We start from the raw sequence: 16,255 nt of genomic DNA, 5'->3' as shown, positions 1-16,255 counted from the left end.
TCAGGCCAGGAACTGTAGCTCTGACCTTGCCCCACAGTGAATTCTGGAAATTTCTATTGAGCAGCCTAAGTGATGAGATATGTTCATTTCAGTCCCTCCTTGACTTTTAGGAAGGCAGCAATCTTGAACTCCGAATTTAGGTCCCTCTTTTGATAAAATGGACACTGACATTCCAACTATAAAACCAGATAAGCAGACAGAAGAAAAGTGTATTCAAATACCAACTTCAGTTTTCAATCTCTTTGTACCTAAAATTTCTACTATTCTTGTCTCTGTGAAATATAACGACATATTCATAAATGCAGAGAAACCACAAAGATCAATTTCTTACATAAATCAAGTTCATACCAGCATAGAACTTTTGTAAGGTGATTGGGGAGAAAAAAAGTACAGTAAGTATTAGGACATTAGATTTATGTTAATTTTACTTCTGATTGCATGCAAGTCGCTGTAATTTACCAAATCACTGATCTGAAATTTCTTGCCTGTCTCCCAAGTATCTATTGAGCACCAGCGTAATGTCAGATTAAACCTTCTGGGCAAAGAAAGATGAATAGGAGATCATCCCTAACTCAGAAAGCTCACAGCTTAGTGAGACTGATAGACATGAAAGCAGGTCATTGACGTACTGTATGCAGGAATGTGCAGGCTTTCTTGGCAGCATTTGAGGAGGTGACACTTTTTGTCACCTATGGAGGTTGTCAAAGAAAGCATCACAGAGCAGACAACATTTCAATCAAGTCAGGAGGGATTTCTAATGTGATAAAGTCAGAAGACATGGAAGAAAAAGGCATGCCAACCACACAGCCCGAGAGTGACAGAAGATAAATTAACTCCCAGAGTCATGGTATGTGAATGACACTGCAAAGGACATCTGCAATCTAATCCTGAAGGGACAATTGTCATGCCAAGGGCTTGAGACTTTATCCTTTCCACATTGGTTTTGAAACTCTCTTGGAATTAGATAGAGATTAAAAATCACAATAAAAGTATATAACAGCTAACATTCATCGGACAGTTACTAAATGCCAGGAACCAAATCTTTTAAATGTGTGTTAATATTTCATCTTCAAAAGAACTCTATAAAGCAGAGGGAATTTCTGGTTTCTGGTATTAGTCCCTCCTTCGCTCATTTTTAAGAATGAATATAAGGCAGCAAGAAAAGGGAGGCACCTAGATGCTAAGTGATGAGATCTCCGACGGCCTTTCTGGGGTCATGGCGCTGTTCCTCCACTCTGCCAAAGTCCTCTAACACCACTCATCAGCAGGAACATTTAGTCATGCTGGAGCATTTGCAACATGCTACATCTAAAAGAAACCCTTCCCCGGGGTTTTCTCAGGTCATCTTCACAACATCATGATCCACAACACACTTGTTACCCCAGTTCACAGATGGGGAAGCAGATGCTTCCAAGAGGAGCAGAGGTGGGGAAGCAAGACCCATCTCCTTAAAAACCCGCAGCCTCAACCTGATGGCGAGCTCAGCCCTCTGCCTCTCTGCTGAGCCGCCCGCCTGGCCTGGTCAGGTGTAATCTCTCCACTCAACATGTAACCTCGCTCCTCCCCACCCCCCCAGTCCGAGCGACAGCACTCTCTCCCAGGTCCTGTCTGGAGAGGTGCCCATCCGTTCTTATGGATGTCCCTTCCCTAATAAACCTTGCTATTTTACCTCCCACTAAAAAAAAAAAAAAAAAAAAAAAGAGAGAGAGAAAAAAAGAAAGGGTTTATGAGCATTTCCTGCCTACAATACTAACCGTAAACTCCCTTCACCCAGCTTCCATTCCTTAGCCCCTTTCTTGGCTCATTCTCATCTGGACAATAGTGCCATTCCATGAATCTTAGAGCAGAATTTCCAGATAGAGTTGAGTTGCTTAGTGGTTATATTGCCTCCCTCTTCTTCCTGTTTTATATACATATGCTTAATGTTAATTTGCCATTCATTATATTATAGGAGGTCTTTCAAAGTCCTTTCAATACTCTGGTCATATAAAATTCATAGTGATCTGGAGAGAGATAATGTTATTGCCTCAGTTGAAGATACTGAGACAGATAGGCTAAGGAACTTGCCCAGAGCACACAGCAAGAGATCTGAGCCCACAGAGCCCAGTCCCAGGGTCCATTTTCCTAGACAGGCTCTATTCCATCTGACTTAGTAGGATTTGCTGTAATTGATCGCTTGCTTGTTCTCAAAATCCTACCTTGATTCCAAACTACCGCACTTTCCTATTTCTCCTCCTATCTTTTTCCTGTTTTCTCAATCTCCTTTGCAATTCCTCCTTACCTCCCTGGTTTCCAGAAGCTTCAGTGCCCCCAAAGACCAGTCCTGGACCTACTTTACTTAGTCTTTAAATGATCTCATCCAGTGTCACAGCTTAAATGTCATCTCTCCATGGATAGTGTCCATGTCAATAGTGCCTGCCTGAAATTATCCCATGAAATTCACATTCCTACATTGTAGCTACCTGACAACTCAAGTTTGCCAGGTGTATGTTTAAAAGACAACTCAATAGCAACATGCCCAAAACAGCTGAAGTGCTTCTGCCACAAAATTGCTATTCTTCAACCCCATTCTTCTGGTTACCTAGGCTAAAAAACTTAGTGTCTCCCTGGATGCCTATTTTCTTCCCACACAACACATCCAATCATCCTGTAATATCGCCAAGATTGGCCACTTTCTACCATCACCACTGTCAACACTAGTACAAGCCACCGCCATCTTTTACCTGGGTGTGGCAGTGACTTCTGTCTCCCTGCTTGACTCTCCCAACTCTACACACTCAAGTGAATTCAATGAGACAAGAAAGGCAAACTTGTGGGGGTACAAAAAATTCAGTGATCAAAACAAAGGATATTTTCATTGAAACAATCAAAGCCAATGCAATAACTCCAGAATGAACAGCAAGGTTTTACATAAAAACAAGATCAGCCCTGTGTTTGTATTATTCATCTCTTTTGCCTCATCCTGGTCTCTGCCCTACATCCCCCTCCCTCCCATGTTTTCTCAACAATCAGAACGATTCTGCTAAAAACCTGAGTACAATACTGTTAAGACTCTGGCTTCCCAAGCCATAGTCCTTACTGTGATGACAAGATGCTCCGTGATCCAGGCAGCCATTCTTTCCCTAATCTCTACTCTCAGTTCTCATTCATCTCCACACAAGCTGCCACCTCAGTCCTTCCTCTTGCCTAGTGCCCTGAGTACAGTGTTCTACTCCAACTACTTCCCTCACTTCATCCTGGTCTCTTCCCACACCTACTTTCTCAGTATCATATGGACTGTTTACCAACCACAAACGCATTTCATGGTCCTCTTCCATTATTTATCTTCTCCTCAGAAAGCATCATAAGCACACTACATTTTACTTATGGATCTTGTTTATTGCCTCTGACAGCCACTATAAAACCATGCAATTTTTGTGGAGAAAGGGCCTTTTTTACTTTCTGCTTCATTCCCTCATCTCAAAAACTCTCAAAAGGCAGTAAATATTGAAGAAATTTTTAATTAATACTTGATAAATACTCATGAGTGATTTCCTCTAGCTTCAAGGGTCTTACTGCCTGTTTTGCGTAGGGTATGAATTCTGTCAGCTCAGTAAATGCCACTGGGAACTCTTCTCTTTCAAAACGTGGTAGTCTCAGTTCTGGAGAATTGACACGAACTAAATTAGGAAATATATTGCAAAACCTTTATTTTAAATTGACGAAGTTTTTAAAGAAAAGTTTGACTTGCTTGAAAAAATATTTATCTAGGATTCAAGTTCACCCCTTAAATTGGGTCAACATTGGTAGGGGGAGTTGTTTTTGAGAATTAAGAAATTGAAGATCAACTTTCTCTTGTAGAAAATTCTGAATTTTATTTCTATGCCTGATTTCCCTTGACTTGCAATTATGTTGAGATGTTATTCAGATTTTCTCAGTAAATTCAGAGTGAATTCACACTTGATCCAAAGACCATCCTGATGTCAAAATACCTCAAAATACCTTTTATCTCCTTTATTAATTATTAACCAAAACTAAAGGTACCTTTTACAAACAGAAACTCATTTCACCATAAATTGTTAACTTTTTCATGGAAAAGATGAAGTTCTGCATAGAGCAAATCTACAGGTTGGTCAAAAGACTACAGACTTTGCCTTCAAAGAGCTGGAAGACATACATAAATAACCCCATCAGATGCCAAACACAGCCTCCCAGCTCTTGTGGGTTTAATTCAGCACAGTGTGAAAGTTTGAGTGTTCTGACCCAAAGACAATTGTAGTAACAATTGGAACAATGCAAAAATTAGAACTTGTCTTACAGGCCAATTTTCTTCATAAATCTTTTGTATATATTTATCTGTTTTAGAGGATGTGCACTGTTTCATAGAGATTTCTATAATTATGTTCATCACAGGATTGCAGACCCAATATAGGCTTCACTTTACCCCTATGTCTCATAGGAAAAGTATTTATACTTTCAGTGTGTCAGTGAATCCCCCCCTGGATTGCTTTATATATATCAAAACGTCACAATCACAGAGAAACTTTCTAAGGTGTCTTAGTCAAGATATCAAGTCAGGCTTTTTAAAAAATCCACTGGATTTTGCTAAGGATAGACAATAAAATTGGTAACAGTAAATTTGCAGGTTGCCCATAAAACAATGCCCAAAAGCTGAGCAGGGATTGGAGTCGACATGCAGTCAGCACTAATCAAATTTGTTCTTTTTTTTTTTTTTTTTTTTTGACAGGCAGAGTAGACAGAGACTGACAGAAAGGTCTTCCTTTTGCCGTTGGTTCACCCTCCAATGGCTGCCGCGGCGGGCGCGCTGCAGCCGACACAGGATGCTGATCCGAAGGCGGGAGCCAGGTGCTTCTCCTGGTCTCCCATGTGGGTGCAGGGCCCAAGCACTTGGGCCATCCTCCACTGCACTCCCGGGCCACAGCAGAGCTGGCCTGGAAGAGGGGAAACGAGGACAGAATCCGGCGCCCCGACCGGGTCTAGAACCCAGTGTGCCGGTGCCACTAGGCGGAGGATTAGCCTATTGAGCCACGGCACCGCCAAATTTGTTCTTGAAACTATAAATGAATGTAAACTGACTTGACCTGGGTCAGGAGCAAGCAAGCGTTATCAGAAAGGTCAAAGGCAAGAATGGTCATGATTTTATATATATAAATGCAGGATGACATGCTTCGATCCCTAAAACAGTAATTGAGTATTCTCTCTGGAATTTCTTATTTTCACTTTTATCTTATAAATTACATTGAAAACATTATTATCTAACTGAGGCTTGTAAATTAGTTTGGGAATTTTTTTAAGTTCTATTACTTTAGAAACAGAATACCTGTTGCTGTCATTACTTATAACAGTAATATGAATACTACTTTTAATTGTACTAATATTATTGCTATTACTACTATTACTAAGTTGCAGTAATTTTAGTAACAGAAAAACTTTCATGTTGCATTTTTCTGAAATGATCATATCAGCTTCACTTTTCCTTGGTTTCTCAAATTATTACTGGCCTACTCATTCTGAATCTTTATATGACAATGACAAACTGAGTAGAAAATCTCAAGTCATATGACCCAAAATTTTCAAAAGGGTCTGTAGTCAAACGCAGTAGAGTTGGATTCGATTTGAACATTTCCTCGGCCCTGATTGGCAGAGCAGAGCAACCAAAGAGGAAACCCAGCAGAGAACCTTCACTGAGTCACTCACCTGCAAACCGGCCAGCCCTTGAGATCCTTTGGGGCCTCTACCACTACAGGTTGTAACCTTCCAGATGGCCATGCCCTTGGTGGGAACCTGTGGATTTAAGTAACCATCACATTTAGTTCATGTGACCACATCAGAAAGTATAGACAATGAACTATTGCAATTATATATCCACATCTACAGGGGTGGGGACCTTTTTTCTACCTAGGGTCATTTGGATATTTATAATATCATTTGTGGGCCATACAAAATTATCAACTTAAAAACTAGCCTGCTACAGATTTATTGAAATCCCAGTCCCACCTGTAGTTGCCTTGGTGGGGCCAGACCAAATGATCTTGTGGACCTTGTACAGCCTGCAGGCTGTACACACCCCATCCAACACAAACATGAACCTTTGTTAACTTTCATCATTTCTTTGGGTTTGCGAAGAGTTTCATGCACTCTGCTGATTGGTGGATGGATGTAGCATATTATCTTTGTGACAGCAGGTCCTTCCAGTATTCCCATTCAAAAGAGTCCATTTTTTCCAAAATCTGCATAGATTTGTTAACATATAGTAGTTTGTATGATGACTTCTGCATATCTAACATCAGCATACTCTGTACTAGAAATTTATCTTGGGAGAGTAAGTAGATAGAAGTGTTAGGCAACACATAAAATAGGTAAATGACGGTTAATCTTAGAGACTCTGGATGCATTTTCTTAGCTGTTAGACTTAGTGATGGTGTTCTTTCACGTCTATAAGGACCATCCTTTTTATTCCTTTAATTGTCATGGTCATTTGGGGCATGAAGTAACTGTGTCGAGACTTACAGATCTGCATTCTAACTAGGGAGTGGCTATTATTTGTTTTTTACTTCTAAATTTCAACTAAAGTTGAAATTTTTTTAAAAATTCTTTTTTAATGAGTATATTTAACCAGCCTTGTTTGTGTATGGCTGTAGCTCTATTCTTCATAATTCATTTATAGAGAATGTTTTCTAAAGATGACCTTCACAAAAAGGACAAGTTTGGATTTGTTAATATTAATTTACTTAATTTATCTTAAATTTGGTTTCAGTGAGCAACCCTAATTAAACCTGATTTTTTGCTGATAATCACTCTCAATGGAATCAAATCACAAATCCGGGGATGGATTGAGCGGCACCCAGAAGGAAGCAGCCCTCCGCGCACTGATCCAGCGTACAGGATATAGCTTGGTCCAGGTAGGAAATTCTTGTCACACCTGCCGAGACTCACCACTGAGATCAGAGTGACGGGACTCTTAGTGGTCCCAAGATGCAGAATGTGAGCAGTCAGTTGCATGACTCTTTAGATGAGCCGTCCCTTTCCAAAAGAAGGAAATCACACCTGCTGGTGATGTTCTACTCTGGGTTGTCCATTCAAACTGAATTTGTCATTTGAAAACAGAATTAGAGACTATCGCAATTCTGAAAGGTCATTTTAGGCAGCTGGAATGTTTCAGGAATACAGCAGAGAGCAAACTGCTCAGCACCAGCGTTAGTTTCCAGAAACACTAGGTAGAAAATATAGGGATGTCAGCCTAAGTACTCCAGCTTATTATCTCAGCGACCCTACTCATCCAGTCTAGAAAATATAATACTAACCTCTGTCTACATTTAGCATTTGGAAAAGGAAAAAACTTAAAGTGGTCTATTGACAGGTGTTGGTTTTCAGGAACTATCTACATATTAGTATTTTCCTTATAAGACTATCATTCAGAGTACTTAGGCTGCATTAAGAGGAAAACTAGTGTTAAAAACCTAAATTACTTATTTTAAGAAATAGTGTTCTTTTTATAGCCAAAGTATTTTAATTCCTCAGCTATTGTAATTCACCCACATATTTCTCCACCTTAACCAAATCCAGGCACTATTATGAATACAAAGGTCATAAGTGATTAACATTAAAATGTATAACAGTGTCCTTTTATTAGATGTTACTTTGTCAGACTGCTGCAAAATGAACAATTTTAAATTAATCCTGTAAATCATGGCATGGTTTGTTAAACATAATACATTACTTGAAGTTATTTATATTCTTCATCCTAATGAAACATGTTTTTTAGGTTTTCATTGATTTATTTATTTGAAAGGCAAAGTATCAGAGGGAGAGAGAGAAAGAGGGGTGTAGGTGGGGGAGAGAGATTTTCCATCCACTGGTTCAACCCCAAATGGCAGCAACAGCCAGGGCTTTCCAGCCCAAAGCCAGAAGGCAGAAACTCCATCAGGATCTCACACATGAATGGCAGGGGCCCGAGTACCTGAATCATCCCATGCCTTCCCAGCAGGAAGCTGATCAGAAGCAGTGTAGCCAGGGCATGAATGGGCTCTCTCATATGCTTGTGTCCCAAGCAGTGTCTTAACCCACTGTACCACATTTTATTTTAAGATTTATTATTTTCCTTGAATGTCAGAGTTACACACAGAGAGGAAGAAAGGTAGAGAGAGAGAGAGAGAGGTCTTCCATCCGATGGTTCACACCCCAATTGGCCACAACAGCTGGAGCTGCACCAATCTGAAGCCAGGAGCCAGGAGCCAGGAGCTTCTTCCGGGTCTCCCAAGTGGGTGCAGGGGCACAAGGACCTGGGCCATCTTCTACTGCTTTCCCAGGCCATAGCAGAGAGCTGGACTGGAAGTGGAGCAGCCGGGACGTGGACCTGTGCTCATATAGGATGTGGGCATTGCAGGCGGACACTTTACCTGCTATGTCACAGCGCCGGCCCCCCATTTAGGCATTTTAAAGATTTCAATACATTTCTATTATTTCATGGCTTACTTTTTTTAAAGTCTCATTTAAGTCAAAGGAGGTTTAGTGGCTTTCTAAATACTTAATAGGAGTCAAATTAATTTAGGATCATTAATAAATTTTAAATGATTTCATCTCCAAAATTAATGGATTTCAAAATAAAAGTTTGAAAAATTTCTATGTATCCTTATACTCCAAAAGCAGTATTTAATAATTCATAGAGAAAATTCTATAGGACTTGAAGTCCATAAAACTAATATACTGGGGCTGGTGCCGTGGCACAGCGGGTAAAGCCGCCGCCTGCAGTGCTCACATCCCATATGGGCACTGGTTCATGTCCCAGTTGCTCCACTTCTGATCCAGCTCTCTGCTGTGGCCTGAGAAAGCAGTAGAAGATGGCCCAAGTCCTTGGGCTCCTGCACCTGCATGGGCGACCCGGAAGAAGCTCCTGGCTCCTGGCTTCGGATTGGCACAGCTCCGGCCATTGTGGCCAACTGGGGAGTGAACCAGTGGATGGGAGATCTCTCGCTCTCTCTCTGCCTCTCCTTCTCTCTCTGTGTGTCACTGACTTTCAAATAAAAAGAAATATTTTAAAAACCCGATATACTTAAAAATTCATGTTCTTGTGTATCTGCTCAGGCACAATTTAGAAAAGATTTTCTTTTGACAGAAACTTTTACAATTATAAAAACGCTTTAAAATCATTTTTGTGCATTTCTTAGAGTCTGAAATTTTCATGCAAATACAATGGTAATGAAAAGCATTTTAACCCTTCTAAGAAGCAGTCTGTCAAATGTTTGTATATAAGAATGTTCCTGTTTGCCAATGACCCACAATGTACTAAAAAAAATATCATGTAGGATCTCTGTCCTTAATGCGCTGTACATTGTGATTTAATGCTATAACTGGTACTCCAACAGTATTTTTCACTTTGTGCTGCTATTTGAGGGCAAACTGTTGAAATCTTTACTTTATATATATTCAACTGATTTTCTATATATAAAGAGAATTGAAAATGAATCTTGATGTGAATGGAAGGGGAGAGAGAGCAGGAAAGGGGAGAGTTGCGGGTGGGAGGGAAGTTATGGGGGGGGGGGAAGCCATTGTAATCCATAAGTTGTATTTTGGAAATTTATATTCATTAAATAAAAGATTAAAAAAAATGCATAAACCTATCTAGTGTAACATTTATAACATCTGTCATAAATCTCAATCAATAAAAATGGAATAATTAAGTGAGTTGTGAATATATAATTATTACATTAATAAGCATAACTTATAGGAAATAATCCCAAGACAATATAAATTATACATTAATTTTATTCTAGATACTGATTCTTCATTTTCTTCCAGATGAAATTCAGGGCCATCTCATGACTTTCCTGGTAACTTTCAGATGGTAAATGATCCTTCACTGAAAAATTAATAGTTTTAGTCCAGAATAAGAATGAAAATGTAACAATATCCAGAGTTAGAGCCACTACCCTTTCCCAAGTTAGAGGGTGGTTTCTGTTGTCCCGCTTTAATGCTTCACTCTTGCTACCCCACTGTGCCAACTACAATTACTGACTGAGGACTGAAGCAGAGGGAGGGATAGAGGCAAGGCAGGGGCAAGCGTTATATGCAGGGCTTGGGACACCGCTGGGGATGCCGTATCCCCTATTACTGTACCTCAGCTTGAATCTCAGTTCCACATCTGATCCCAGCAGGTGATGACTCAAGCCATCGGGTCCCTGCCACCCACATGGGAGACCCAGACTGAGTTCTAAGCTCCTGTCTCTGACCTGGCCCAGTCCTAGCTGCTTCACGCATTTCGGGAGTGAACGAGCGGATGGAAGATCTTTCTGTCTCTGTCCCTCTGCCTTTCAAATAAAGTGCAGATAAAATTTTAAAATTTTCATAAAAAGCAGAGAGGAAGAAGAAAAATACTTACTTGACTTGTAGTGCTGGGCTCTCCGGGCCAGACAGCTATTGAAAGCTTGGGGGGTGCTTTGTAGGGTCACAGACATCCTTCCTTGCACCACTGTGGCCTCTCACCCAGCTGGTGTACTTGGCCTAGCCTCCTCCTGCGTAGCTCTTTTTGATGCTGGAGACAGCTTTCCTGGAGAGGATGGAAGATAATTGCCATTCTTACTTATTACCACACTCTTGTTCCCTAGAAATGCCCAGACATTCTCCACCCATAAAATCCAGAAGTACAGCTGACACAAAGAGCCACCTCTCCTGCCAACACATAAGCAGCAGGCCACCCTGTAGCTCACCCTAGACACTTCAGGAGTGAGTTAGACACACCAGCCTAGTGTGTTCTCCAAAGGCAGGAAGTGCATACCCAGCTCTCTAATTGGTTTCCCTACTGCTCTGCCCTGATCTATGAAACCGGAGCAGCACCCCCCAGTTCCTGTCTCTTAGGAGGAACTAGGAATCCCCATGCAACAGGATGTCATTATGTAGTTTCCAAGGCTTGTGCTCAGACTCTCCAATCTCCCTAAGCTCAACTCTTGTGAGGAAGCTAAAAATGGAAAACAAACAAAAAACCCAAAAACTGTGTCCTGCTACCTCCTGGCCCACTAGGTGCTCTAGTGGCTTGGTTGACTATCTAAACGACAGGCTCAGAGTCCAGTTGCATTTTTTTTTATTTGACAGATAGAGTTAGACAGTGAGAGAGAGACAGAGGGGAAAGGTCTTCCTTCCGTTGGTTCATCCCCCAAATGGCCTCCACGGCTGGTGCCGCGCCAATCCGAAGCCAGGAGCCCAGTGCCTCCTCCTGGTCTCCCATGCAGGTGTAGGGGCCCAAGCACTTGGGCCATCCTCCACTGCCTCCCCAGGCCACAGCAGAGAGCTGGACTGGAAGAGGAGCAACCGGGACTAGAACCTGGTGCCCACATGGGATGCCGGCACCACAGGTGAAGGATTAACCAAGTGAGCCACGGTGCCAGCCCCCCAGTTGCATCTTAAAATCCTGTTACAAATGAGACAACATGCAGTCACTAAAAGTGATCATTTTAAAAAACTCCACAGTTTTTTAAACTGGCCAGTGCTGTGACCCATAGGGTTAAGCCACCATCTGTGCTCCAGTATTCCATATGGGCACCAGTTCATGACCTGGCTGCTCCATTTCTGTTCTAGCTCCCTGCTAATGTGCCTGGGAAAGCAGTGGAGGATTGCCCAAGTGCTTGGGCCTCTGCACCCACATTAGAGACCTGCAGGAAGTTCCTGGCTCTTGGCTTCAGCCTGACCAAGCCCTGGCCATTGTGGCTATTTGGGGAGAGAACCAGCAGATGGAAGATTTCCTTTCCTTTCCTTTCCTTTTTCCTTTCCTTTTTCCTTTCCTTTCCTTTTTCCTTTCCTTTCCTTTCCCTCCCTCCCTCCTTCCCTCCCTCCTTCCCTCCTTCTCTCCTTCCCTTCTTCCTTCCTTCCTTCCTTCCTTCCTTCCTCTCTCTCTGTCTCTGTTTCTCTCTTGCTATATTTCTGACTTTCAAATAAATAAATAAATAAATAAATCTTTTTAAAAAACTAACTCTGCAGGACAGAAAACTATAATATAATACTAATATATCAATGGATAGAGCTTGCAAATATTCTATTTTTAAAAAAGAGCCTCAAATATCAGTGGAGATCATTTTGTAAAACCTAATGCTATGATTTAGGAACATTGGCATAATAGAAAAGAGAAAAGCAGTGTGTTAGCTCTTGCATTAACAGTAATCACTATGATAACAAAAAATAATAAACATGCATCAGGAACTTATATTCTAATTGATTGTGTATATTATTTCATTTAATTCTTACTACAGCACCACAAGGTAGCTACCATGATCACCCCTCAGTTATCTGGTGAGGAAAGTAAGGGAAAAGAGGTTAGAACATGCCAGATTCAAAGGCTAGGATTCCATTTCTATTGGCCAAAATTTCAGGTCAGATTTATAGCATGAGGATTTATTATATTGTGATGTTTAAGACCATAATTGTAGAGGTTAGTATGCAAGGACATGCAACAATATTTTTAATTTTTAAAAAAGATCATTTTTTATTTATTTGAAAGGCAGAGGGAGGGAGGGAGGGAGGGGAGGAAGAGAAAGAAATTTCCCATCCTCTGGTTCACTCCTCAAATGGCTGCAATGGTCGGGGCTGTACCAGGAGCCAGGAGCTTCATTCAGGTCTCTCACATGGCTCTTGAACTTTCTTCGACTGCCTTCCCAGGCAGATTATCAGGAAGCTGTATTAGAAGCAGAGCAGCCAGGGCTTAATAAGTACTGCATTGGGGATGCCATCAGAGCAGGTGGTGCCTTATCCCACTATGCCACAATGCCAGCCCCGCAAAAAAAAAAAAAAAAAAAAGTGTTGAAGCCTAAACTTTGTAATATGTGTCATTTTAATATTTGTTAGAAGAATGACTAGTGGATCAGAGGGTCTCAGGTAAAGATAGAAACCTAAGATTCCAAAAGCTATCTATCTAAATCTAAAACTTCAATCAAAATGCAAGTGCATATGTGATTTAATCATTATGAATGACTTAGAAAATGTCACTTGATCGGGTCTACAAAGTGTGGAAAATCTCCCCAAGATTTCAAATTAGAAATCCTATAATCTAACCTGACTTTTACCACACACAAATTGGTATGATTTTTCAATAAGGCCCTTAATCACTCTAGGCCTTCACCTCTTGGCCATACCCTACTCCATTCACCATGATTCTGTCATGAGTCAGCAAACAAGAGCAGACCACGTATACGTCAGCAACAGCCTCAAACTCTTCGTAACTTAGGGACAATCCTTTAGTCTTTTTGATATCCTAATATTTCAATAATCTCATTCTAGATGATAAGAACAATTAGAATGGTTATCATTTTTTTTAAAAAAGAAAGCAATATTAAGTATACTTTAAAACATTTCTGTTCAAAACAGAAGATCAAGAAGCCTCTCAATACAATTTGAGAACAGTCATAAAGCAATAATTAAATAGAATTTTATGGTATTTACTAACTAAAGTTTGTTTTTGTTGTACCTCTATAGTATCTGATAGCAAATAATGAATTCTTACCAAAAAACAATTCAAAAATCAGAAGGAGATGAATTTGTGATTGCTTATCACTAGCAGGACAAATACATTACAAAAAATAGAAATTTGCCAATTATTTTATAACATGCACCAGTCTTTTATATAGCAAGTGTTTCAATAACATGTGCTTGTATATGCATGAAATTATGTTTTACGGGCTCTCTTTTCATCTTCTATGGAGATTGATGCCTGAAAGCTTTACTAACTACTTCAGAGAAAAAGAGATTAAGGAAACACCCTGCATACAGCAGGCATTCAATACATATTACAATGTTGGCAAATTAAACTTCAAGCTTCAAAATTACATCAAGAAATATTTGGATAGAAAATGTGTTATCATGCTAACATGTAAAGGATCTTAGTAACTAAGTGTGGGGCTTTTCTCTTTACTTTTTTCATTCCTAACTATTTCCCAGGCTTTCTGAAGTTAGCATGTTTTTCTGAGAGTCACAGAGAAAAAAAAATCCCATTGTGATAGTACTTTCCTCAAGAATGCATTAATGACATAGGCTATAAACTCTGACATGTGATGCTTCTTCCACCTGGAATTTTCTCCCTAGAACTAGGAAAATATATTCTCATAGATGAGCATATACTGAAAACTTTCCACTCAACCAAAGATCGGTTTATATAATTTGAAAAATCTATTATAACCAATGCTAAACACATAGGAAGGCTTCAACAGATCCATGGAAATGCAGAATTTAAAAAGTATGCACATTTTTCCTGAACTTTTTTATACTCCCTCATGTCTAGTAAAGATTATTGTCAAGTAGTCTGAATATCATTAACAAACTAGACTCAAATATTATTTTCAAGTGATTTAAATTATGGTACTACCATTTTTGTCCAATTATCCTAATAGTCTGTTTTTTAAAAAATCACTACAGCCCAATCAAGTTTTCTGAGGTTAGATGGTCCCTTTCCATCCTCAAATCAACAGCTTTACTGAATAAATATCCATGTTTTTATTGTTGTTTTTGTTTTGTTTCCTTAGGCCCCACATGGAAAACAATGCGCTTGAGCTAGGCCTTAGGATTACAGAGGCTTAAAATGTAGTGAAGTAGATGAGATAAAAAAAAAAGGAACATATCAAAATTTCAGGTGAAAATATAAGGCAGCTTTGAATAACCAGTATAGCTGTGGGTACCACAAAATTTGAGGATACTTTTCCTGTAAAGCCTTAAAACTGACCATACTCTTTGAGCTAAGGAATATATTTTTACATATGAATGTTCATCACTGTGGAATTTGTTTTTATAAAAACTAAATATATCTTAAATGTATAATAAAATATTAATGATCAAATAAAATATGATCATCTTTACATTATCAAGTTATAAATTCATGTAAAACCATGATTTTGAAGAATTTCCAAAGTCATGGAGAAGTATCCAAATTTTAACATTTAGTTAAAAATCTGGGCCGGCGCCGTGGCTCAATAGGCTAATGCTCCGCCTTGCGGCGCCAGCACACCGGGTTCTAGTCCCGGTTGCCCCTCTTCCAGGCCAGCTCTCTGCTATGGCCCGGGAGTGCAGTGGAGGATGGCCCAAGTGCTTGGGCCCTACACCCCATGGGAGACCAGGAGAAGCACCTGGCTCCTGCCTTCGGATCAGCGCGGTGCGCGGGCTGCGGCGGCCATTGGAGGGTGAACCAACGGAAAAGGGAGACCTTTCTCTATGTCTCTCTCTCTCACTGTCCACTCTGCCTGTAAAAAAAAAAAAAATCTGACCACTATGTGTAAAGTTCTTGTTATTTTTAAATTTTTTAAAAAGATTTATTTATTTGCTTGAAAGAGTTACACAGAGAGAGGAGAGGCAGAGAGAGAGAGAGAGAGAGAGAGAGAGAGAGAGGCAGGCCTTCCATCCGATGGTTCACTCCCCAACTGGCCGCAGTGGTCAGAGCTGTGCCCATCCAAAGCCAGGAGCCAGGAACTTCTTCCGGGTCTCCCACGCGGATGCAGGGGCACAAGGACCTGGGCCATCTTCCACTGCTTTCCTAGGCCATAGCAGAGAGCTAGTTTGGAAGAGGAGCAGCTGGGACTAGAACCAGTGCCCATATAGGATGCCAGTGCTTCAGACCAGAGCTTTAACCCACTGCGCCACAGTGCTGGCCCCAAAGTTCTTATTATTTTAAAGTTTTTATGCACAATGAAAAATCGGAAAATGATAAAATGTGATCAATAAAAGTGTTCTTTTTGCTTGATGCTCTTCTTTATTTTCTAATATTTCTGTAATGATTATTTATTGTGAGGAATAATCTCAAAACAGAAAAAATTTCTAAGAATTATTAAAAAATGAGAAATTTATGAATCATAAAGCTTCATTACTGAATCTGGATGATAGGTATTTGGGTTCATTAGGCTATTATTTTGCATTCTTTTTATATTTGAAATATATTTAATATAAACACGGCCTAGTTTTTTAAAAGTTGCACTTAGAAAATAAGTCCCAGAGTTATACAATTATAAACCAGGGATCAGTAATCCAAGGCCTTGAGCCAATGTAGTTACAGCCTGTTTTTGTAGTCATTGCAGGTTATGATTTTTTTTTTACATTTTTAGAGGATTGTTTTATAAAAAGCCTAAAATATTGACTGTCTTCTACAGGAAAAGTTTGCTGATCCCAACTCTAATCTGTAATACAGTACTCTCCATTAGAAATGAATCCACAAGCTTTAAATAAAATTCCTATCACATAGAAAAGTGTTTAAGCTTCTTTAACGGAAGTAGGTGTATCCCTCCTGGAGATA

At 40.0% G+C, this 16,255-nt stretch overlaps 1 protein-coding gene across 3 annotated transcripts in view; it reads left to right on the top strand.

Moving 5' to 3' along the window:
• A1CF (APOBEC1 complementation factor) overlaps positions 1-16,255 on the top strand; it is an 81,655-nt gene that overhangs the window by 20,628 nt on the left and 44,772 nt on the right. For 2 of the 3 annotated variants that reach the window (XM_062214077.1, XM_062214076.1), the window contains exon 2: positions 6,758-6,902. The exons of the other annotated variant lie outside the window; for it this stretch is intronic. In XM_062214077.1, coding sequence (XP_062070061.1) covers positions 6,804-6,902 — 99 coding nt within the window. In that variant the 5' untranslated portion in view covers positions 6,758-6,803. The remainder of the gene's footprint in view (positions 1-6,757; positions 6,903-16,255) is intronic. 3 annotated transcript variants of the gene reach the window in all.

This window comes from Lepus europaeus, chromosome 17 (genome assembly GCF_033115175.1).
Source record: "Lepus europaeus isolate LE1 chromosome 17, mLepTim1.pri, whole genome shotgun sequence".
NCBI classification, from domain to species: Eukaryota; Metazoa; Chordata; class Mammalia; order Lagomorpha; family Leporidae; genus Lepus; species Lepus europaeus.
This window is presented reverse-complemented; position numbering and strand designations above follow the sequence as displayed.